We start from the raw sequence: 24,345 nt of genomic DNA on the forward strand, positions 1-24,345 counted from the left end.
ACCACAGGGAGTTCTGTGTGGCTGAAGCAGAGCGAGCAAGGAGGGCACAGCTATAGCAGCTGAGGTATTGCAGAAGCAAACATAAGGGCCAGATCATACAGGGCCTTATGGCCATTGTAAGAATGTTGGATTTGTTTCTGAGTAAAAGGAGGAGCCTTTGCAGGCTTTTGAGCAGAGGAGTGGCATGATCTGATTCATGTTTAGGAAGGGTCAGCGCTAGCTTCTGGGCTGATGACAGATGGTGGACAGCAAGGGTAGAAGCAGAGAGACTGATGGGCATTTAGGGCAGTGATCCAGGCAAGAGATAAAGCTGGCACTGACCTGCTTGGTAACAGTGGAGGTTGTGAGAAGTGGTTGGATCCCTTCCCCTGTCCTCATCCCACTCTTGAGGCCATAAGCACTGAGAAATGCACTCACTCATCACACAGCAGAGCTAGCAGAACAGGAGAAAGGAGAAAAGTCTTGATATTCTTGTGCAAATGGAGGCTGTAAAATTGACAAGATAAGACTGGACTTTGGACTTGATGCTGAAACAAGTTGGGACATTGAGGAACTATTAGGATGCAATGATTGTATTTTACAATGTGAGAAGAACATGAGATTTGGGGGGCCAGAGGTGAAATGGTATGTTTTGGATGTTTTCTCCCCTCCAAATCTCATGTTGAAATGTGACCTGCAATGTTAGAAGTGGGGTCTAGTGGGAGGTATTGGATCATGGAGGCAGATCCCTCATGAACAGCTTAGCACCATCCCCTTGACTAGTAAGTGAGTTCTTGTGGGGAAAAGCAAGAGAGATCAGATTGTTGCTGTGTCTGTATAGAAAGAAGTAGACATAGGAGACTCCATTTTGTTCTGTACTAAGAAAAATTCCTCTGCCTTGAGATTCTGTTAATCTATAACCTTACCCCCAACCCCCTGCTCTCTGAAACATGTGCTGTGTCAACTCAGAGTTAAATGGATTAAGGGCGGTGCAAGATGTGCTTTGTTAAACAGATGCTTGAAGGCAGCATGCTCCTTAAGAGTCATCACCACTCCCTAATCTCAAGTACCCAGGGACACAAAAACTGCGGAAGGCCGCAGGGACCTCTGCCTAGGAAAGCCAGGTATTGTCCAAGGTTTCTCCCCATGTGATAGTCTGAAATATGGCCTCGTGGGAAGGGAAAGACCTGACCGTCCCCCAGCCCGACACCCGTAAAGGGTCTGTGCTGAGGAGGATTAGTATAAGAGGAAGGCATGCCTCTTGCAGTTGAGACAAGAGGAAGGCATCTGTCTCCTGCCTGTCCCTGGGCAATGGAATGTCTCGGTATAAAACCCGATTGTATGCTCCATCTACTGAGATAGGGAAAAACCGCCTTAGGGCTGGAGGTGGGACCTGCGGGCAGCAATACTGCTTTGTAAAGCATTGAGATGTTTATGTGTATGCATATCTAAAAGCACAGCACTTAATCCTTTACATTGTCTATGATGCAAAGACCTTTGTTCACGTGTTTGTCTGCTGACCCTCTCCCCACTATTGTCTTGTGACCCTGACACAACCCCCTTTTCTTTAAGCACCCACGAATGATCAATAAATACTAAGGGAACTCAGAGGCTGGCGGGATCCTCCATATGCTGAACGCTGGTCCCCCGGGTCCCCTTATTTCTTTCTCTATACTTTGTCTCTGTGTCTTTTTCTTTCCTAAGTCTCTCGTTCCACCTTACGAGAAAGACCCACAGGTGTGTAGGGGCAACCCACCCCTACATCTGGTGCCCAACGTGGAGGCTTTTCTCTAGGGTGAAGGTACGCTCGAGCGTGGTCATTGAGGACAAGTCGACGAGAGATCCCGAGTACATCTACAGTCAGCCGTACGGTAAGCTTGTGCGCTCGGAAGAAGCTAGGGTGATAATGGGGCAAACTAAAAGTAAAATTAAAAGTAAATATGCCTCTTATCTCAGCTTTATTAAAATCCTTTTAAAAAGAGGGGGAGTTAAAGTATCTACAAAAAATCTAATCAAGCTATTTCAAATAATAGAACAATTTTGCCCATGGTTTCCAGAACAAGGAACTTTAGATCTAAAAGACTGGAAAAGAATTGGTAAGGAACTAAAACAAGCATGTAGGAAGGGTAATATCATTCCACTTACAGTATGGAATGATTGGGCCATTATTAAAGCAGCTTTAGAACCATTTCAAACAGAAGAAGATAGAGTTTCAGTTTCTGACGCCCCTGGAAGCTGTTTAATAGATTGTAATGAAAAGACAAGGAAAAAATCCCAGAAAGAAAGGGAAGGTTTACATTGCGAATATGTAGCAGAGCCGGTAATGGCTCAGTCAACGCAAAATGTTGACTATAATCAATTACAGGAGGTGATATATCCTGAAACGTTAAAATTAGAAGGAAAAGGTCCAGAATTAGTGGGGCCATCAGAGTCTAAACCACGAGGGCCAAGTCCTCTTCCAGCAGGTCAGGTGCCTGTAAGATTACAACCTCAAACGCAGGTTAAAGAAAATAAGACCCAACCGCCAGTAGCTTATCAATACTGGCCGCCGGCTGAACTTCAGTATCGGCCACCCCCAGAAAGTCAGTATGGATATCCAGGAATGCCCCCAGCACCACAGGGCAGGGTGCCGTACCCTCAGCCGCCCACTAGGAGACTTGATCCTACGGCACCACCTAGTAGACAGGGTAGTGAATTACATGAAATTATTGATAAATCAAGAAAGGAAGGAGATACTGAGGCGTGGCAATTCCCAGTAACGTTAGAACCGATGCCACCTGGAGAAGGAGCCCAAGAGGGAGAGCCTCTCACAGTTGAGGCCAGATACAAGTCTTTTTCGATAAAAATGCTAAAAGATATGAAAGAGGGAGTAAAACAGTATGGACCCAACTCCCCTTATATGAGAACATTATTAGATTCCATTGCTCATGGACATAGACTCATTCCTTATGATTGGGAGATTCTGGCAAAATCGTCTCTCTCACCCTCTCAATTTTTACAATTTAAGACTTGGTGGATTGATGGGGTACAAGAACAGGTCCGAAGAAATAGGGCTGCCAATCCTCCAGTTAACATAGATGCAGATCAACTATTAGGAACAGGTCAAAATTGGAGTACTATTAGTCAACAAGCATTAATGCAAAATGAGGCCATTGAGCAAGTTAGAGCTATCTGCCTTAGAGCCTGGGAAAAAATCCAAGACCCAGGAAGCGCCTGCCCCTCATTTAATACAGTAAGACAAGGTTCAAAAGAGCCCTACCCTGATTTTGTGGCAAGGCTCCAAGATGTTGCTCAAAAGTCAATTGCCGATGAAAAAGCCCGTAAGGTCATAGTGGAGTTGATGGCATATGAAAACGCCAATCCTGAGTGTCAATCAGCCATTAAGCCATTAAAAGGAAAGGTTCCTGCAGGATCAGATGTAATCTCAGAACATGTAAAAGTCTGTGACGGAATCGGAGGAGCTATGCATAAAGCTATGCTTATGGCTCAAGCAATAACAGGAGTTGTTTTAGGAGGACAAGTTAGAACATTTGGAGGAAAATGTTATAATTGTGGCCAAATTGGTCACTTAAAAAAGAATTGCCCAGTCTTAAATAAACAGAATATAACTATTCAAGCAACTCCAACAGGTAGAGAGCCACCTGACTTATGTCCCAGATGTAAAAAAGGAAAACATTGGGCTAGTCAATGTCGTTCTAAATTTAATAAAAATGGGCAACCATTGTCGGGAAATGAGCAAAGGGGCCAGCCTCAGGCCCCACAACAAACTGGGGCATTCCCAATTCAGCCATTTGTTCCTCAGGGTTTTCAGGGACAACAACCCCCACTGTCCCAAGTGTTTCAGGGAATAAGCCAGTTACCACAATACAACAATTGTCCCCCGCCACAAGCGGCAGTGCAGCAGTAGATTTATGTACTCTACAAGCAGTCTCTCTGCTTCCAGGGGAGCCCCCACAAAAAATCCCCACAGGGGTATATGGCCCCCTGCCTGAGGGGACTGTAGGACTAATCTTAGGAAGATCAAGTCTAAATCTAAAAGGAGTTCAAATTCATACTGGCGTGGTTGATTCAGACTATAAAGGCAAAATTCAATTGGTTATTAGCTCTTCAATTCCTTGGAGTGCCAGTCCAGGAGACAGGATTGCTCAATTATTACTCCTGCCATATATTAAGGGTGGAAATAGTGAAATAAAAAGAATAGGAGGGTTTGGAAGCACTGATCCGACAGAAAAAGCTGCATATTGGGCAAGTCAGGTCTCAGAGAACAGACCTGTGTGTAAGGCCATTATTCAAGGAAAACAGTTTGAAGGGTTGGTAGACACTGGAGCAGATGTCTCTATCATTGCTTTAAATCAGTGGCCAAAAAATTGGCCTAAACAAAAGGCTGTTACAGGACTTGTCGGCATAGGCACAGCCTCAGAAGTGTATCAAAGTACTGAGATTTTACATTGCTTAGGGCCAAATAATCAAGAAAGTACTGTTCAGCCAATGATTACTTCAATTCCTCTTAATCTGTGGGGTCGAGATTTATTACAACAATGGGGTGCGGAAATCACCATGCCCGCTCCATTATATAGCCCCACGAGTCAAAAAATCATGTCCAAGATGGGATATATACCAGGAAAGGGACTAGGAAAAAATGAAGACGGCATTAAAGTTCCAGTTGAGGCTAAAATAAATCAGAAAAGAGAAGGAATAGGGTATCCTTTTTAGGGGCGGCCACTGTAGAGCCTCCTAAACCCATACCATTAACTTGGAAAACAGAAAAACCGGTGTGGGTAAATCAGTGGCCGCTACCAAAACAAAAACTGGAGGCTTTACATTTATTAGCAAATGAACAGTTAAAAAAGGGTCATATTGAGCCTTCATTCTCGCCTTGGAATTCTCCTGTGTTTGTAATTCAGAAGAAATCAGGCAAATGGCGTATGTTAACTGACTTAAGGGCCGTAAATGCCGTAATTCAACCCATGGGTCCTCTCCAACCTGGGTTGCCCTCTCCGGCCATGATCCCAAAAGACTGGCCTTTAATTATAATCGATCTAAAGGATTGCTTTTTTACCATCCCTCTGGCGGAGCAGGATTGCGAAAAATTTGCCTTTACTATACCAGCCATAAATAATAAAGAACCAGCCACCAGGTTTCAGTGGAAAGTGCTACCTCAGGGAATGCTTAATAGTCCAACTATTTGTCAGAATTTTGTAGGTCGAGCTCTTCAACCAGTTAGAGACAAGTTTTCAGACTGTTATATTATTCATTATATTAATGATATTTTATGTGCTGCAGAAACGAAAGATAAATTAATTAACTGTTATACATTTCTGCAAGCAGAGGTTGCCAACGCAGGACTGGCAATAGCATCTGATAAGATCCAAACCTCTACTCCTTTTCATTATTTAGGGATGCAGATAGAAAATAGAAAAATTAAGCCACAAAAAATAGAAATAAGAAAAGACACATTAAAAACACTAAATGATTTTCAAAAATTGCTGGGAGATATTAATTGGATTCGGCCAACTCTAGGCATTCCTACTTATGCCATGTCAAATTTGTTCTCTATCTTAAGAGGAGACTCAGACTTAAATAGTAAAAGAATGTTAACCCCAGAGGCAACAAAAGAAATTAAATTAGTGGAAGAAAAAATTCAGTCAGCGCAAATAAATAGAATAGATCCTTTAGCTCCACTCCAACTTTTGATTTTTGCCACTGCACATTCTCCAACAGGCATCATTATTCAAAATACTGATCTTGTGGAGTGGTCATTCCTTCCTCACAGTACAGTTAAGACTTTTACATTGTACTTGGATCAAATGGCTACATTAATCGGTCAGACAAAATTACAAATAATAAAATTATGTGGAAATGACCCAGACAAAATAGTTGTCCCTTTAACCAAGGAACAAGTTAGACAAGCCTTTATCAATTCTGGTGCATGGCAGATTGGTCTTGCTAATTTTGTGGGAATTATTGATAATCATTACCCAAAAACGAAAATCTTCCAGTTCTTAAAATTGACCACTTGGATTCTACCTAAAATTACCAGACGTGAACCTTTAGAAAATGCTCTAACAGTATTTACTGATGGTTCCAGCAATGGAAAAGCGGCTTATACAGGGCCGAAAGAACAAGTAATCAAAACTCCATATCAATCGGCTCAAAGAGCAGAGTTGGTTGCAGTCATTACAGTGTTACAAGATTTTGACCAACCTATCAATATTATATCAGATTCTGCATATGTAGTACAGGCTACAAGGGATGTTGAGACAGCTCTAATTAAATATAGCATGGATGATCAGTTAAACCAGCTATTCAATTTATTACAACAAACTGTAAGAAAAAGAAATTTCCCATTTTATATTACTCATATTCGAGCACACACTAATTTACCAGGGCCTTTGACTAAAGCAAATGAACAAGCTGACTTACTGGTATCATCTGCATTCATAAAAGCAAAAGAACTTCATGCTTTGACTCATGTAAATGCAGCAGGATTAAAAAACAAATTTGATGTCACATGGAAACAGGCAAAAGATATTGTACAACATTGCACCCAGTGTCAAGTCTTACACCTGCCCACTCAAGAGGCAGGAGTTAATCCCAGAGGTCTGCGTCCTAATGCATTATGGCAAATGGATGTCACGCATGTACCTTCATTTGGAAGATTATCATATGTTCATGTAACAGTTGATACTTATTCACATTTCATATGGGCACCTTGCCAAACAGGAGAAAGTACTTCCCATGTTAAAAAACATTTATTGTCTTGTTTTGCTGTAATGGGAGTTCCAGAAAAAATCAAAACTGACAATGGACCAGGATATTGTAGTAAAGCTTTCCAAAAGTTCTTAAGTCAGTGGAAAATTTCACATACAACAGGAATTCCTTATAATTCCCAAGGACAGGCCATAGTTGAAAGAACTAATAGAACACTCAAAACTCAATTAGTTAAACAAAAAGAAGGGGGAGACAGTAAGGAGTGTACCACTCCTCAGATGCAACTTAATCTAGCACTCTATACTTTAAATTTTTTAAACATTTATAGAAATCAGACTACTACTTCTGCAGAACAACATCTTACTGGTAAAAAGAACAGCCCACATGAAGGAAAACTAATTTGGTGGAAAGATAATAAAAATAAGACATGGGAAATAGGGAAGGTGATAACGTGGGGGAGAGGTTTTGCTTGTGTTTCACCAGGAGAAAATCAGCTTCCTGTTTGGATACCCACTAGACATTTGAAGTTCTACAATGAACCCATCAGAGATGCAAAGAAAAGCGCCTCCACGGAGATGGTAACACCAGTCACATGGATGGATAATCCTATAGAAGTATATGTTAATGATAGTGTATGGGTACCTGGCCCCACAGATGATCGCTGCCCTGCCAAACCTGAGGAAGAAGGGATGATGATAAATATTTCCATTGGATATCGTTATCCTCCTATTTGCCTAGGGAGAGCACCAGGATGTTTAATGCCTGCAGTCCAAAATTGGTTGGTAGAAGTACCTACTGTCAGTCCCATCAGTAGATTCACTTATCACATGGTAAGCGGGATGTCACTCAGGCCACGGGTAAATTATTTACAAGACTTTTCTTATCAAAGATCATTAAAATTTAGACCTAAAGGGAAACCTTGCCCCAAGGAAATTCCCAAAGAATCAAAAAATACAGAAGTTTTAGTTTGGGAAGAATGTGTGGCCAATAGTGCGGTGATATTACAAAACAATGAATTCGGAACTATTATAGATTGGGCACCTCGAGGTCAATTCTACCACAATTGCTCAGGACAAACTCAGTCATGCCCAAGTACACAAGTGAGTCCAGCTGTTGATAGTGACTTAACAGAAAGTTTAGACAAACATAAGTATAAAAAATTACAGTCCTTCTACCCTTGGGAATGGGGAGAAAAAGGAATCTCTACCCCAAGACCAAAAATAATAAGTCCTGTTTCTGGTCCTGAACATCCAGAATTATGGAGGCTTACTGTGGCCTCACACCACATTAGAATTTGGTCTGAAAATCAAACTTTAGAAACAAGAGATTGTAAGCCATTTTATACTATCGACCTAAATTCCAGTCTAACAGTTCCTTTACAAAGTTGCGTAAAGCCCCCTTATATGCTAGTTGTAGGAAATATAGTTATTAAACCAGACTCCCAGACTATAACCTGTGAAAATTGTAGATTGTTTACTTGCATTGATTCAACTTTTAATTGGCAACACCGTATTCTGCTGGTGAGAGCAAGAGAGGGCGTGTGGATCCCTGTGTCCATGGACCGACCTTGGGAGGCCTCGCCATCCGTCCATATTTTGACTGAAGTATTAAAAGGTGTTTTAAATAGATCCAAAAGATTCATTTTTACTTTAATTGCAGTGATTATGGGATTAATTGCAGTCACAGCTACGGCTGCTGTAGCAGGAGTTGTATTGCACTCTTCTGTTCAGTCGGTAAACTTTGTTAATGATTGGCAAAAAAATTCTACAAGATTGTGGAATTCGCAATCTAGTATTGATAAAAAATTGGCAAATCAAATTAATGATCTTAGACAAACTGTCATTTGGATGGGAGACAGACTCATGAGCTTAGAACATCGTTTCCAGTTACAGTGTGACTGGAATACGTCAGACTTTTGCATTACACCCCAAATTTATAATGAGTCTGAGCATCACTGGGACATGGTTAGACGCCATCTACAGGGAAGAGAAGATAATCTCACTTTAGACATTTCCAAATTAAAAGAACAAATTTTCGAAGCATCAAAAGCCCATTTAAATCTGGTGCCAGGAACTGAGGCAATTGCAGGAGTTGCTGATGGCCTCGCAAATCTTAACCCTGTCACTTGGGTTAAGACCATCGGAAGTACTACGATTATAAATCTCATATTAATCCTTGTGTGCCTGTTTTGTCTGTTGTTAGTCTGCAGGTGTACCCAACAGCTCCAAAGAGACAGCGACCATCGAGAACGGGCCATGATGACGATGGCGGTTTTGTCGAAAAGAAAAGGGGGAAATGTGGGGAAAAGCAAGAGAGATCAGATTGTTGCTGTGTCTGTATAGAAAGAAGTAGACATAGGAGACTCCATTTTGTTCTGTACTAAGAAAAATTCCTCTGCCTTGAGATTCTGTTAATCTATAACCTTACCCCCAACCCCCTGCTCTCTGAAACATGTGCTGTGTCAACTCAGAGTTAAATGGATTAAGGGCGGTGCAAGATGTGCTTTGTTAAACAGATGCTTGAAGGCAGCATGCTCCTTAAGAGTCATCACCACTCCCTAATCTCAAGTACCCAGGGACACAAAAACTGCGGAAGGCCGCAGGGACCTCTGCCTAGGAAAGCCAGGTATTGTCCAAGGTTTCTCCCCATGTGATAGTCTGAAATATGGCCTCGTGGGAAGGGAAAGACCTGACCGTCCCCCAGCCCGACACCCGTAAAGGGTCTGTGCTGAGGAGGATTAGTATAAGAGGAAGGCATGCCTCTTGCAGTTGAGACAAGAGGAAGGCATCTGTCTCCTGCCTGTCCCTGGGCAATGGAATGTCTCGGTATAAAACCCGATTGTATGCTCCATCTACTGAGATAGGGAAAAACCGCCTTAGGGCTGGAGGTGGGACCTGCGGGCAGCAATACTGCTTTGTAAAGCATTGAGATGTTTATGTGTATGCATATCTAAAAGCACAGCACTTAATCCTTTACATTGTCTATGATGCAAAGACCTTTGTTCACGTGTTTGTCTGCTGACCCTCTCCCCACTATTGTCTTGTGACCCTGACACAACCCCCTTTTCTTTAAGCACCCACGAATGATCAATAAATACTAAGGGAACTCAGAGGCTGGCGGGATCCTCCATATGCTGAACGCTGGTCCCCCGGGTCCCCTTATTTCTTTCTCTATACTTTGTCTCTGTGTCTTTTTCTTTCCTAAGTCTCTCGTTCCACCTTACGAGAAAGACCCACAGGTGTGTAGGGGCAACCCACCCCTACAAGTTCTCACTCTGAGTTCATGCAAGATCTGGTTGTTTAAAAGAGTCTCTCTCTTGCTCACTCTCTCACCATGTGATGTGTCTGCTCCTGCTTCACCTTCTGCCATGAGTGGAAGCTCCTTGAGGTCTCACCAGAAGTGGAGTAGATGCCAGTGCCATGCTTTCTGCACAGCCTGCAGAACTGTGTGCCAATTAAGCCTGTTTTTTAAAATAAATTGCTCAGTCTCTGCTATTCCTTTATGGCAACACAAAAACAGACTAATGCACCTAGTATACTTCCAGGCACACTGTGTCAAACAAATAGTAACTGATGGAAATATAGAGCTGTAAACACAGTGTACAATAAACTATATGGCTTGACATACTTTAATGAAGTCAAGATCTTAGTCCTTCTAATCCAAATGTGTTCTCTTGACCCTTTTGAGATAGTGTAACATTTGGGCCTTTACTCAAAGACGTGAAATCACTTAATGTAGACGATTATATTGTCAGAGGATAGGTTGACATATATCTGCTACAGTTAGGTCTCTTCAAATAATTGTAATATTCCTGTACATTTTAATTGGAAATTTCTGTTAAGGGTATATTACTCAATTCAATTAAATCAAGTACATGCAAGAAGTCATTGAGGAGTAGCAAGTATAGGTCTTACATGTTCAAACCCAGCAAATAGAACACAAGTGTGTTTTAAAATAGAAACTTTTTCAATTAAACCAACCCCCTCCTACTCAATAAAATTCATCTAAATCAAAATTGGTGACAGTATTTTCTAACTGTAATAAATGGCTGTAAATAAGCAATTCAATCTGCAATGCCTGCAACATGAAATATAATTAACCTAGCATAACCTTCATTATAATATTTGTCACACCTTGAATCAAGGTTATCAAAATGGCCATTATTTACAAGGGAGAGAAGCCATTCATTGATGAATTTGTTATGCCTGCATTCTGAGGCAATAGTTTATCTATCTTCTATTTGGAAATTAAAATTTTAAAGTAATTACATAAAATTATATTACAATTATTTGTTGCTATAATACAGGATATGAAAAGCATTATACACAGGGAAATCTAAATAGCATCACAACCCAGGTTCCATTTGTGAAATTTACTATCCATTTATTGTGAGATTTTGATAAGCCCTTTATTACTAGAATGCTTCTGTATGTATTTTCATCAGTAAAATAAGAATAGGAGAAGTAGATGCCCCCTCATCTGAATGAAGCACATTAGGATTAAAATAGCAATATTCCAGTAGTCTTGCTTACAGCAAAATAAGCATTTTTGCTTGAAAAGACTAGAGCAATTGAGAACTGATGTTGGAAGATGATGCTTGAAGTTTATTTAGAATCAACACTGGCTTTGCTTATGCAGAGATTGATTGTTTTTAATTCAATGTATTCCTGTACTTATAGTGATGTTAATTGAATATAAAAATGGATATCATTTGAGTTAAGCATCTTGCCACCTTTTTTTTTTAAATGGGAACTATTATTATAATTATTATTATTATTATTATACTCTAAGTTCTGGGTTACATGTGCAGAACGTGCAGTTTTGTTACATAGGTATACACATGCCCTGGTGGTTTGCTGCACCCATCAACTCGTCACCTACATTAGGTATTTAGGTATTTCTCCTAATGTTATCCCTCCCCTAGCCCCCCACCCCACGACGGGCCCAGGTGTGTGATGTTCCCCTCCCTATGTCCATGCGTTCTCATTGTTCAACTCCCACTTATGAGTGAGAACATGTGGTGTTTGGTTTTCTGATCTTGTGATAGTTTGCTGAGAATGATGGTTTCCAGCTTCACCCATGTCCCTGCAAAGGACATGAACTCATCCTTTTTTATGGCTCTTTAGTATTCCATGGTGCATATGTGCCACATTTTCTTTATCCAGTCTATCATTGATGGACGTTTGGGTTGGTTCAAGTCTTTGCTATTGTGAATAGTGCTGCAATAAATATATATGTACATGTGTCTTTATCATAGAATGATTTATAATCCTTTGGGTATATGCCTAGTAATGGGATTGCTGGGTCAAATGGTATTTCCAGTTCTAGATCCTTGAGGAATCGCCACACTGTCTTCCACAGTGGTTGAACTAATTTACACTCCCACCAACAGCATAAAAGCATTCCTATTTTTCCACAACCTCTCCAGCATCTGTTGTTTCCTGACTTTTTAATGATTGCCATTCTAACTGGTGTGGGATAGTATCTCATTGTGGTTTTGATTTGCATTTCTCTAATGACCAGTGATGATGAGCATTTTTTCATGTGTTTGTTGGCTGCATAAATGTCTTCTTTTGAGAAGTGTCTGTTCATATCTTTTGCCCATTTTTTTGATGGGGTTGTTTTTTTCTTGTAAATTTGTTTAAGTTCTCTGTAGATTCTGGTTATTAGCCCTTTGTCAGATGGATAGATTGCAAAAATTTTCTCCCATTCTGTAGGTTGCCTCTTCACTCTGATGATAGTTTCTTTTGCTGTGCAGAAGCTCTTTGGTTTAATTAGATCCCATTTGTCAATTTTGGCTTTTGTTGACATTGCTTTTGCTGTTTTAGACATGAAGTCCTTGCCCATGCCTATGTCCTGAATAGTATCGCCCAGCTTTTCTTCTAGGATTTTTATGGTCCTAGGTCTTACTTTTAAGTCTTTGATCCATCTTGAGTTGATTTTTGTAAAAGGTGTAAGGAAGGGGTCCAGTTTCAGTTTTCTGCATATGTTTTCCCAACACCGTTTATTAAATAGGGAGTCTTTTCCCCATTGCTTGTGTGTGTCAGGCTTGTCAAAGATCAGATGGTTGTATATGTGTGGTGTTATTTCTGAGGCCTCCATTCTGTTCCATTGGTCTATATATCTGTTTTGGTACAAGTACCATGCTGTTTTGGTTACTGTAGCCTTGCAGTAGAGTTTGAAGTCAGGTAGTGTGATGCCTCCAGCTTTGTTCTTCTTGTCCAGGATTGTCTTGGCTATGTGGACTCTTTTTTTGTTCCATATGAAATTTAAAGTACTTTTTTCCAATTCTGTGAAGAAAGTCAGTGGTAGCTTGATGAGGATAGCATTGAATGTATAAATTACTTTGGGCAGTATGGTCATTTTCATGACATTGATTCTTCCTATTGAAACTGAGTTTGAAAGAATTGCAGTTACATCAAGGACTCATACTAATTCTCACATCAGGTTAGAATCAGTAACAGGTTTACAACTATAAAAACAACGACAGCTCGAGGATATTTGTTCTTTAAAAATGAAAAATTAAGTAGACATTTGTAGATTTTACCTTTATTTGTTGGCTGAAGTTCTGTTTGGCATAAAATAATTACAGGCCACTCTGAATTATACTTACCAGTCCTATTATCTCATATTTAAGAAATGGCTGAACCACTGGAAAGATTAGGAGGGAGGAGGGGCACTCCTAGGACCTGAAGACTGCAAAGAATTTTCTGGGCCTCCAGAGTCCCTTATCCCCAGCATGGGATGTTCTTTCAAATATTTTGATTATTCACTTTTATCATTGAAAGTTATATGTATATTAATTTATTACTATATATTAAGAATGTATATAATGTGCATCTATTATGTTCAAATACAATAATTTTAAAAGATGAAATATAGGAGAAATAAACAATACTTTAATAAATGCATATTTTCATAATAAAATAGAACCCATGTGCTCTCACTATAAACATTATTATTGAATATACTTCTGTATCAGTTAGCCTTTACTATATAACAAAACACTCAAAAACGTAGTGACTGAAAACAACTTTCATTCACTTCCTCACAATTCTGTGAGGTGGCAGCTTGAGCTTTGCTTCTCTGGATGGTTCAAAGGCTGCTCACTTCCAGGCTCAGTCATGTGACTGCAGTCAGCTGGCATCTCAGCTGGAGTTGGATGGTCCAGGATGTTCTAAGTTGGAAATTGGCAGCCCGGATGTCTTGGTTTTCCTCCATGTGGTCTCTCTAGTGGGATAACTTGGGCTTTTTCACATGGTCACAGGGCTCCCAGCAGCAAGAGAGGCAGGTCCAAATGTGTAAGTTTTTTTTTTTTTTTTTTTTGAATTGTAGTCTCACTCTGTGGCCAGGTTGGACTACAGTGGCGCAAACTTGGCTCACTGCAATCTCCACCTCCCAGGTTCAAGTAATTCCCCTGCCTCAGCCTCCCGAGTAGCTGGGATTACAGGTGCACACCACTACACCAGGCTAATTTTTTGTATTTTAGTAGAGACAGGGTTTCACCATGTTGGCCAGGATGGTCTCTATCTCCTGACCTTGTGATCTGCCTGCATTGGCCTATAGATTTTATTTTTAGAGCATTTTTATGTTTACAGAAAAAATTTAGCAGAAAAGCAAACTTCCCAAAATACCCCTTCTCTACCCACTTGCATCCCCCCCAACAGTTTCCCCTATTAACATCTTGCACCAATACAGTACTTTTGCTACAGTTGGTGAACAAATATCAATACATTATTATTAGCTAAAGTCCACAGTTTACATTAGGATTCACGCTGTGCTGTGCAGTTCTATAGGTTTTGCCAAATGCATGATGTCATGTATTCACCATTACAGTTTTATATACAATAGTTCCACTAAAATAGTTCCACTTAAGTTCCACCTATCCATCCCTCTCTCCCCCCATACTCTTGGCAACCACTGATTTTTTTTTTTTTTAACTATCTCTGGAAACTTGCCTTTTCCAGAATGTCTTATATTTGGAATCTTACAGTATATCGCATTTTCAGACCAGTATTTTTCACTTAGCAAAATGTTATTAAAGTTCTTTCTTGTTCTTTCATGACTGATAAGGTTTTTTCTTTTTGTAACTAAATAATATTCCATTGCATAATGTACCATACTTTGTTTATTCATTCACCCACTGAAGTAAAGTTGCTGTAAACATTCATGGGCAGATTTTTGTGTGAACCTAAGTTTTCAATTAATGTGGGTAAGTAGCAAGAAGTGTGATTGCTGGATCATTTGGTAAGGTTATGTTTAGTTTGCAAGAAACTGCCAAACTGCCTTCCAAAATGGCTATACTGTTTTGCATTTGCACCAGTGATGAATGAGAGTTCCTGTTGCTCTACAACCTCACTCAGCATTTTACATTGTCAGTGTTTTGGATTTTAGTTACTCTAATAGATATGTAGTAAAATTCAAGCTTATTATTGCTTGAATTTATCTAAGTATGTTTTCAAGCCTGTTTGCATCATACTTGCTAGTGATCTCTTCAGCAAAGCAAGTTGTATAGATGAAGCCCCATGTCTGTGTGGGAAGCGAATACCCAAAAGGCATGTTTTCAAGAGAGAATTGTGAAGTCCTTCAATAAACAATCTACCACGACTTTGTCATTGTTTTTTATCTTGGTTTTGTAGTTTGTGATATAGTGATTCCAAGTTCTGGGTTATAACAACAGTCGACTTCATTACTTGGTTTTAATAACCATTAAGCTAAAAAGATATCTTACAAAGATCTCATTGAAAGTTGTTGATTGAGTTTACAATATAATATTCTGATTTTTTAGTCTCATTCATAATTATATAAAAAAACCTTTTTGTTAAAATTCATTAATTTTCATCTTTTCTGGCATCAATTCATTTTTCTCACAATTTTGAAGGTGAGTTTTTTTTATTTTCTAAAACATTGATTTAAAAATTCAATGAAACTCTCCAAAAGATTTTTGACGTAATAAAAAATTGTCTTGAATTTTATAATGGTACAGACAAGAGATTTCTAAATAGGTTGTCTACATTGTTTTCAGCATCAAGATCACATAACCAAGGAGCATTTTCAAACATCTTTTTTCAAATTCTCTTTCTATAGCACACATTTCTTTCAAAAGCAATTTCTTCCTTACTTATCACTAAAATTAATGTGTTAATATTTTTAAAATATCAACTAGCTTAACTATTAGCCACTTGTCATGGTAGAAATGGTAAGCAATTTTGGAACACTAGTATCTTTACAGAAGAAAGTAACTCATTTTAAAATTTAACAGCTCTTCTAAGTAACTTACTATGAGATAACTAAAGAAACTCTGTGTAGTATAAAAGTATTTTGTGGTCATGGTCACAGGCATATGTAAACTGCAAAATATCGGAATATGCTGAAAATGAAAAAGTGCTGGAAGGTGCTGCCATTAACACCTCTGTCTTGTGAAACCCCTGCCAACTGTGGGTTACACAAACCTCTACCATTGGACCAAGTGAGGAAACCTGTATCAGTCCTCATGCTAATGGTGAATTTTACTCCTTTATTTATTATTTAAGATAAGTAAATAGAAGTTTGTTATGCTTAGCTCTGGGATGCCTGCACCCTACTTTGGAGACCCTTGTAACAAACAGCCATTGATTTCAAGGTACATGTGAAATGGGTCTTCGAAGGGAATTTCTGGCATGGTGTCAAGGAGGGTTTCTTCAGTGTCAAGTTGTATGGTACTTGTGTCATATTTGACTCAGAATACATTTTTCCATAGGATCCATGTTGTGATGCTTAGGGTCTTGAGTTATTTCTCAGATTTTAAAAAACCTATACCATAACTATTAATCTATAATCTAAACAAATTAAAATACTATTTTGGTCACATAATAAATTAAGTCAATTTTATGAGCCAGCTTTCAAAATTAACCAATATCAGGATAATTCTGAGTGTCAGGAAAGTGTAACCTCCACTTGTTTTACTTTAATTCTTTTGTACCACCATGAATATATCCACCCACTTAGCCCCCTCGATGCTGAATAGAGCAGTGGGACACAGAGAGAGGTTGTCAGGACAATCAAACATCTTCCAAATGGGTTGTACCGTTAACTGTGGAGGAGAGTCATGGGCCCTTTCTTTTCCGAAACCATTCACCTGCCTTTCCTTGCAATGATAATAAATATACTACATGTTGAGAATGACAAAATCAGTTCTTTACTCAAAGGTTCAGTTATAAGTGTAAAGCAGGACTTCTCAGCCACAGCACTGCCGGCATCTTGGGCCACATAATTCTTCGCCGTGAAGCTCCGTCCTGTCGATGTAGGATGTTTAGTAGTATCCCTGGCCTCTACTGCTTCTAGATGCCAGTAGCACTCCTTTCCAGCAGTTACAATGACCAAATGTCCCCTGAGGGCTAAAGCCATCCGTTAAGAACCATTGGTCAAAAGGTAAAAGGATCAAGGCAGGGGTTGGATGTCCTGCTACTTCTTTCTTCCTTTGCACTAAACAATGAAGGCTGTTTCCCAAGTGAATTTCTTTTCTTTCCCTTCCTAGATCCCAATCCTCTCTTCCTGAAGTCTTATTTTTGTTCCTTTCCTTTCTTGGTATCTTTACTTTCCCTATTTCCCTGGACATACCACTTAACCCTACAAAAATTATTAACCCCCAAATACACTCTTTATCTTGTCAATTTTACAGCCTCCATTTGCACAAGAATATCAAGACTTTTCTCCTTTATCCTGTTTCTGCACCTCTGCTGAGTGGAGGAGTGAGTGCATTTCTCAGTGTTTATGGACTCGAGGGTGGGATGAGGACAGAGGAAGGGATCCAGCCATTTCTCACAACCTCCACTGTTACCGAGCAGGTCAGCACCAGCTTTATCTCTTGCCTGAATCACTGCCCTAAATGCCCATCAGTCTCTCTGCTTCTACCCTTGCTGTCCAACATCTGTCATCAGCCCAGAAGCTAGCGCTGACCCTTCCTAAACATGAATCAGATCATGCCACTCCTCTGCTCAAAAGCCTGCAAAGGCTCCTCCTTTTACTCAGAATCAAATCCAACATTCTTACAATGGCCATAAGGCCCTGTATGATCTGGCCCTTATGTTTGCTTCTGCAATACCTCAGCTGCTATAGCTGTGCCCTCCTTGCTCGCTCTGCTTCAGCCACACAGAACTCCCTGTGGTTCCTTGACACAGTCTGTGTGCTGCTTAGATCCTGTGCCCTGGTTCTTCCCTCTTCCTGGACTACCCTTGCCTCAGACAGCCATCCAAATAGCCACCTCCCTCACCTCCCTCGGGTCTCTGCTCATGGGGGCAGATCCCTCATGAATGTCTTGGTGCTGTCCTTGCATTAATGAGTGAGTTCTCACTCTTAGTTTACATGAGAGCTGGTTGTTTGAAAGAATGTGGCACGCCTTCCTCTCTCTCTTGCTTCCCTCTCTGGCCATGTGACATGTCTCTTCCCCCTTCTCCTTCTGCCATGAGTAAAAGCTTCCTGAGTCCTCACTGGAAGCTGAGCAGATGCTGGTCCCATGCTTGCACAGCCTGCAGAACCATGAGTCAAATAAACATCTTTTCTTTATAAATTACCCAGTCTTAGGTATTCCTTTACAGCAATGCAAAATGTACTAACACCCTGGGTATTGTGCAAAATTCACCAGAGAATGGAGGGGGCAAATTTCCACTGAGCATCAGTTTTAACTGATTAGGAAGGCTCATTTAAATGTCATCATAGAAATAAAAAACAGACTTGGGTCCTATGGAAAATTAGTCACAAAGACTGTTCTACTTCATATTTCTTTTTCAAAGAGACATTTTTTTTGTGGCATCAAAGGTCCGTCTTAATCTGGCTACTCTATTACTGCAGTTTCCTCTCTCATGACATTCTACCGCAAAACTTACGTTCCTGCTGTAGTGCTTTCTCAGGTCATGCCACAGGATAGAGACTGAATGTTGTGTGTTGAAATCTATTGCCCTGTGTGCTGGTATTTGGAGGGATCCTAATGTGATGACTTTAGAAGGTTTTTAGGTCATAAGGGCTCCTCACAGGATTAGTAGCTTTAACAAGAGATCCCAGAAATCCCTATTTCTTCTGCCATGTGAAGACACAGTGAAAAAAGGACCATCTATGAAACAGGAAGTGGACCCTCACCACTGAAACTGTTGGTGGCTTGATCTGGGACTTCCCAGTTTCTAGAACTATAAGAAATAAATTTCTGCTGTTTATAAGCCACACTGTCTGTGGCATTTTGTTATGGAAACCCAAATGGACTAAGAAACCATGCTTTATCTCACTTCTAAATCTCTACTCATAACATCCTTTTGGACTGAAATTCCTATTGCTCTTTCTTCTCTAACTCTGCTTGGGGAATGTCTGCTCATTCTGGAACCCAACCTTCAGATAATCCATGAGGGCTTTCCTAAAACATTTTCACTCTTCATGCCTCAAGGAGAATTTACCACTGTCTCTGTATTAATTTGCTAGGGTTGCCATAACAAAGTACCACAAACCGCATGGCTTATATAACAGAAATGGATTGTCTCATAGGTCTGGAGGCTCGAGCTCTAAAATCAAGGTGTCAGCAAGGTCGGTTCTTTCTGAGGGCTGTAAAAGAATGATTTGATTCAAGGTTCTCTCTTTGGTTTGCAAATGGCCTTCTTCCTATGTCTCTTCACATCTCCTCTCTCTCTGTGTGTCTATGTCCAAATTTCTCCTGGTTATGAGGGCACCAGTCCTATTAGATTAGGGCCCACCCCAGTGACTTCGTTTTAACTCTGTAAGATTATCTCTCTAAAGATCCTATCTCCAAATAAGGTCACATTCTGTGGTACTGGGGGTTAGGACTTCAACTCATGGATTTTGGGGGAAATAATTCCACCCATAGCACCCTATTTTATTTATTTTCCTCTATTTATACTGTAATAATTTTTTGAACTAGAGTATTTGTTTCTGCCTGACATCTTCCACTAGTGGGAACCACATTTGATTTTTCTTTATTCCTGACCCAGTATAATTCCTAGCACAAGAGGCTGATTGCCAAACTCAATTGGTCAGTTTTCTTTGTTTTGTTTTTTATTTTTGAGGCAGAGTCTGATTCTCTGTCACCCAGGCTGGAGTGCAGTGGCACCATCTCGACTCACTGCAACCTCCATCTCCCGATTCAAGTGACTCCCATGCCGCAGCCTCCTGAGTAGCTGGGACTATAGGTGCACGCCATTATGTCCAGCTAATTTTTGTATTTTGAGTAGAGACAGGTTTTTGCCATGTTGGCCAGGCTAGTCTCAAACTCCTGACCTCAAGTGATCTACCTACCTTAGCCTCCCAAAATGCTGGGATTACAGGCGTGAGCCACCATACCCTCAAATGGTTGGTTTTCTGATTGAATGATCAACCAACAAAAATCCAAAATAATGGTAGTCAACCTTCCCCATTTAATGTTTAAGAAGGACGATGGAAATACCTGTGTGGAATTCTACATTTACCTTTTCTTATAGGTCCATCTCCCCCATTAGACTATGATTTCTTTGAGGATAGAACCATGTTTTATTCTTGATATAATAGAAATCATTAATTAGTAGCTTATCTGCTGTCTACTGTACTCTTCCTTTTTACAAACAAAAGCTACATTTTGTTGGGGAAGGCAACATGTCTCAGACTCCTCTGCAGATAAATGAGGCTATCGGATGGCGTTTTGGCCAATAAGAAGTAAATGGAAATGTGGACAGGACTTCCAGGAAAAGAGGAGAGGGCCAGCTGGCATGTTTTCTTGCCCTTTGTCATTTCCCATTTTCCTATCTGGAATGCAGAGGCAGTGCTCAGAAGTGAAGCAACCAGTCTGTAACAGGTAAAAAGAACACAGTAAAAATGGCTAAGCAGAAGGATAGAAAATATCTTTACTTCAACCTCATTCTTGAAAGATGGTTTCCTAGTACAAGATTCTAAGTTGACATTTATATCCTCTCAGCACGAAGAAATTTTTGCTGTCATTATTGCTGTTGAGAAGTTAGCCACCACTCGAATTGCCTTTTCTTTGTAGGTGGATGTGTCTTCTACTTGCTGTTTTAAAAATCATTTCCTTCCTCTCTTTTGGTGTTTTGCTTCACTATAATATGTTTAAGTATGAATTTCTCTTGTTTATCAGACTTGTGACTCATTGGCCTTCTTGAACATGAGGATTGGAGTCTTTTGACAACTAAAAGCAATTATCAGTCATTATCTCTCCAAATATTGTATTTTTCTCATTATCTGAATTATATCTCTCTAAAGCTTTCACAAATATATGTCAAATATTCCTACTGTATTCTCCATCTCTCTTTACTCTCTTTCATACTTTCTATCTTTTAATGTCTCTGGACTGTATTCTGTATAGTTTCTTTAGCTACATCTCCCAATTGACTAATTCGCTCTCTAGCTGCATCTGTCTTATCTGCTGTTTACATTGCCTTATTAATTTCAAGTTGTATGTTTATTACTTCTAGAAGCTCTAAAACTTCTCTAGTGACTCCTTTACAAATATATTTGGTTCTTCTTAGAAAATTTCTTATTGTTGATATTCTTCCTTTTCTTTGTTTCTCAAAACATTAAATATATTTTATCTTTAGTATCTCATAATTCCAGTATATGAAGTCTTTGCGAGTTTGATTCTTCTGTTTATTTTTTCTGCTGGTTTTTACTTACGGCTTCTTTGTTCTTTAAGTGTTTTGTGAATTTTGACTGTAGACTGCTTATTTTTCTTATAACATTTTCAGTGGGAATTCTTTGAGGCCTGACTTCAAATTCCTCTAAGAGTATTTGGATTTGTTTGGCTTAATAATATGATGAAAGACACCACTAACATGGGGCCACTTTATATTCTTAATTTTTTTTTGAAACACAAAGACATTGTGAATTAGACAGCAAACCCACCGTGAAGTCAAGTTTAATGGTTTGAATTCTCAGGAGAGATTCCCCTCATCCTCTACCCAGCACCCAGGTTGATCCAGGCAAATTTCTTTGTTGTCCCTTCTAATGGTGGTTTTACTCCTTGTTTACTATTACACTGAAGGTGTGGCCCTTTGGATACCAGCTTTATGTTGGGCGTTCTCTATAGGCTTCATTTCCTTTTATGGACCTTAAGTTTCACTTCCTGACTCCTCTGATTTCACTAGACTAGCTCAAATTTTCCAGAGTTCAGCAGAAAATCTCAGAAAGAAAGACAACTTTGGCAATCTCTTTCTCCATGGGGTCTCTGTTTTCACTTTGTTTTTGACCTCTGTGGATTCCTTCCTTATGCACCAGTCATTAGATTCTTTCTTCTCCAGCATTATGGTTGTTTCAGTTACCACATCCTTCAAGGCTATCTACAAGCCATACCACAAGAAACAGAAACAAAAATTGTTTGTTTACGTTGGTGAAAAATTTGCAAATAATCTGAATATTTACCCATAAAAAATTTATGGTATGTATACATGTATGAGATGTACATATAAAATGTCACGAAATCATGAAAAGGAATGTGGTCGATGTACAGGTACTGGCATAAAAATATGTTTAACATATACTTTTAAATGCAAAGAGCTAGTTGCACAACAATATACATAACATGACTCTGTTTATGGTTTATGTTTTAAAAAATGAGAAACGTATGTTCTTTTGCAAAGACACGTTTTTATTTAAATGCACAGGAAAAGATCCAGATGCTTACAGACTAAATGTAAAGAAATTTTATTTATACCTTTTTTTAACTTTTTAAAATGAAAATGTATTCCTGTACTACTTGAGTTTATTTAAAAATAAACAAGTTTAAGAGATTATAAATTATAAGGCATATGAAGCATTTAGTATAGTGCCTGACACATCATAAGAACTTAAATTTTTGCTTGTATTGTTATTTTCATTTAAAAGAAAGAATTATTGATACATAGTGGAGTATTGTATGATATGATGGTGGATTGTGCTGCTCTACTAATCAGTAGCAGACCTCAGATTGGAAACTTCATTTTTTTTTTTTTTTTTTGAGACAGAGTTTCACTCTTGTTGCCCAGGCTGGAGTGCAATGGTGCAATCTCAGCTCACTGCAACCTCCGCCTCCCAGGTTCAAGCAATTCTTCTGCCTCAACCTCCCTAGTAGCTGAGACTACAGGCATGTGCCACCACGCCCGGCTGATTTTTGTATTTTTAGTAGAGATGGGGTTTCTCCATGTTGGTCAGGCTGGTCTTGAACTCCCGACCTCAGGTGATCTGCCCGCCTCAGCCTCCCAAAGTGCTGGGATTATAGGCATGAGCCACCGTGCTGGGCCTGGAAACTTCATCTTTTGATTAAAAATACCTATCTATTTCCAAACTATAATTTATAGATCACTTGTTTCACTTGCTGCTTTCAGATGTTAATAGGTATTATTCAAAAAAATCCAGGATAATGTATTTTTAAATGCTGGGTTACACAACTATAACAATTTTTGTTTGATTTGTTTTATAACAGTCAGAGTTATAAAATTCTAATATACATTATGAGTCTCAAAGAGGGAGATCTTGTATAAAACACTCCTCAACTTACTGAAACCTAGAATCCTTTCTCTCAAGCATCCCCAGGGACTTCTCTTCTATGAAACACCCTTTTGGAAATACTTCACTAGACCATAATACATATAACAGATATCACAATATCCATTTACTGACTCTGAACAAATTGTGAGTTTTTATAGTCAAGTTGTCATGATGTTTAATGGATAGTGCATTCTCTTTTGTCCTTTAATTCGTCTAGAACAGATTCCAAGTATAAACAATGACTTGTTTTGTAACTGAAGGCAAGAGACCTTCCCTGTCGAGACCTTCCCTGTCCATGTCTCAGTATACGAAACACTTCTTTGGATTAGCATTGACTAATGGATGGAAAATATGATGCATCTAGAGCTGTTTCTTGGCATCAGATAACCTAAAGCTAAACAACAGGGCAGGCATGAAAAATAAGAGGAGACAAAAACAAAACCCCTGATGTCCTTGTTCCTGCTGACTGTTACTACACAATTAAGATCCCTGCTGATTGGGAAAAAAAAATACACTACCATCTGTAATTGGATGAAAAAATATTTTTTGCACATGTTTGGACTGTATAAAGGAAAACTCGATGAAGTCAGAAGATATCAAAACAAAATATGCAATTCATTAGCTCTAAGCTATATAAATAAGCTATGTAAATAATGAATGAATGTATACATCTTGCTAAGTATCTCCTTCCTCTACCTTTTACATCTGCTAATTGTAACATGTTTGCAGAGAGCTGTTATCTTGGCATTCTTCATCCTTTTGAAAATACACCATTCAAACTTGTTAATTTGTTCTTACAGCATCAGTTAACCAAAGGGCAGCATGGAGAAGAAGAGATTGTTACTGGCGGCAGGTATATGAGTTACTGGTGGCAAATCCATACAGGTCTGCAACAACCTCAATTCTTGCCTCCTCAGAAAAAAGAATTTGACTGAGGGGCATAAAGCAGAAAAAGAGACCAAGGCAAGTTTCAGAGCAGGAGTGGAAGTTTATTAACAAGGCTTTAGGGCCGGGTGTGGTGGCTTACGCCTGTAATCTCAGCACTGTGGGAGGCTGAGGTGGGTGGATCACGAGGTCAGGAGTTTGAGACCAGCCTGGCCAACATGGTGAAACACCATCTCTGCTAAAAATACAAAAATTAGCCAGGAGTGGTGGCAGGCCTCTGTA

At 39.5% G+C, this 24,345-nt stretch overlaps 1 protein-coding gene across 1 annotated transcript; it reads left to right on the top strand.

Annotated features, from left to right (window-relative positions):
- Positions 1 to 820: 820 nt before the first annotated feature.
- Positions 821 to 9,865, top strand: LOC129524726 (endogenous retrovirus group K member 7 Env polyprotein). Its single transcript, XM_063697300.1, has 2 exons — positions 821 to 1,850; positions 7,208 to 9,865. The coding sequence occupies exon 2, from the start codon at positions 7,266 to 7,268 to the stop codon at positions 9,030 to 9,032; it is 1,767 nt and encodes a 588-aa protein (XP_063553370.1). The 5' UTR covers positions 821 to 1,850; positions 7,208 to 7,265; the 3' UTR covers positions 9,033 to 9,865.
- Positions 9,866 to 24,345: the final 14,480 nt, after the last annotated feature.

Source organism: Gorilla gorilla, chromosome 14 (assembly GCF_029281585.2).
Source record: "Gorilla gorilla gorilla isolate KB3781 chromosome 14, NHGRI_mGorGor1-v2.1_pri, whole genome shotgun sequence".
Classification (NCBI taxonomy): Eukaryota; Metazoa; Chordata; class Mammalia; order Primates; family Hominidae; genus Gorilla; species Gorilla gorilla.

Excerpts from the sequence above, each read along its gene's own strand:
- LOC129524726 (XM_063697300.1), top strand. The coding sequence starts at position 7,266 with ATGGTAACACCAGTCACATGGATGGATAATCCTATAGAAGTATATGTT.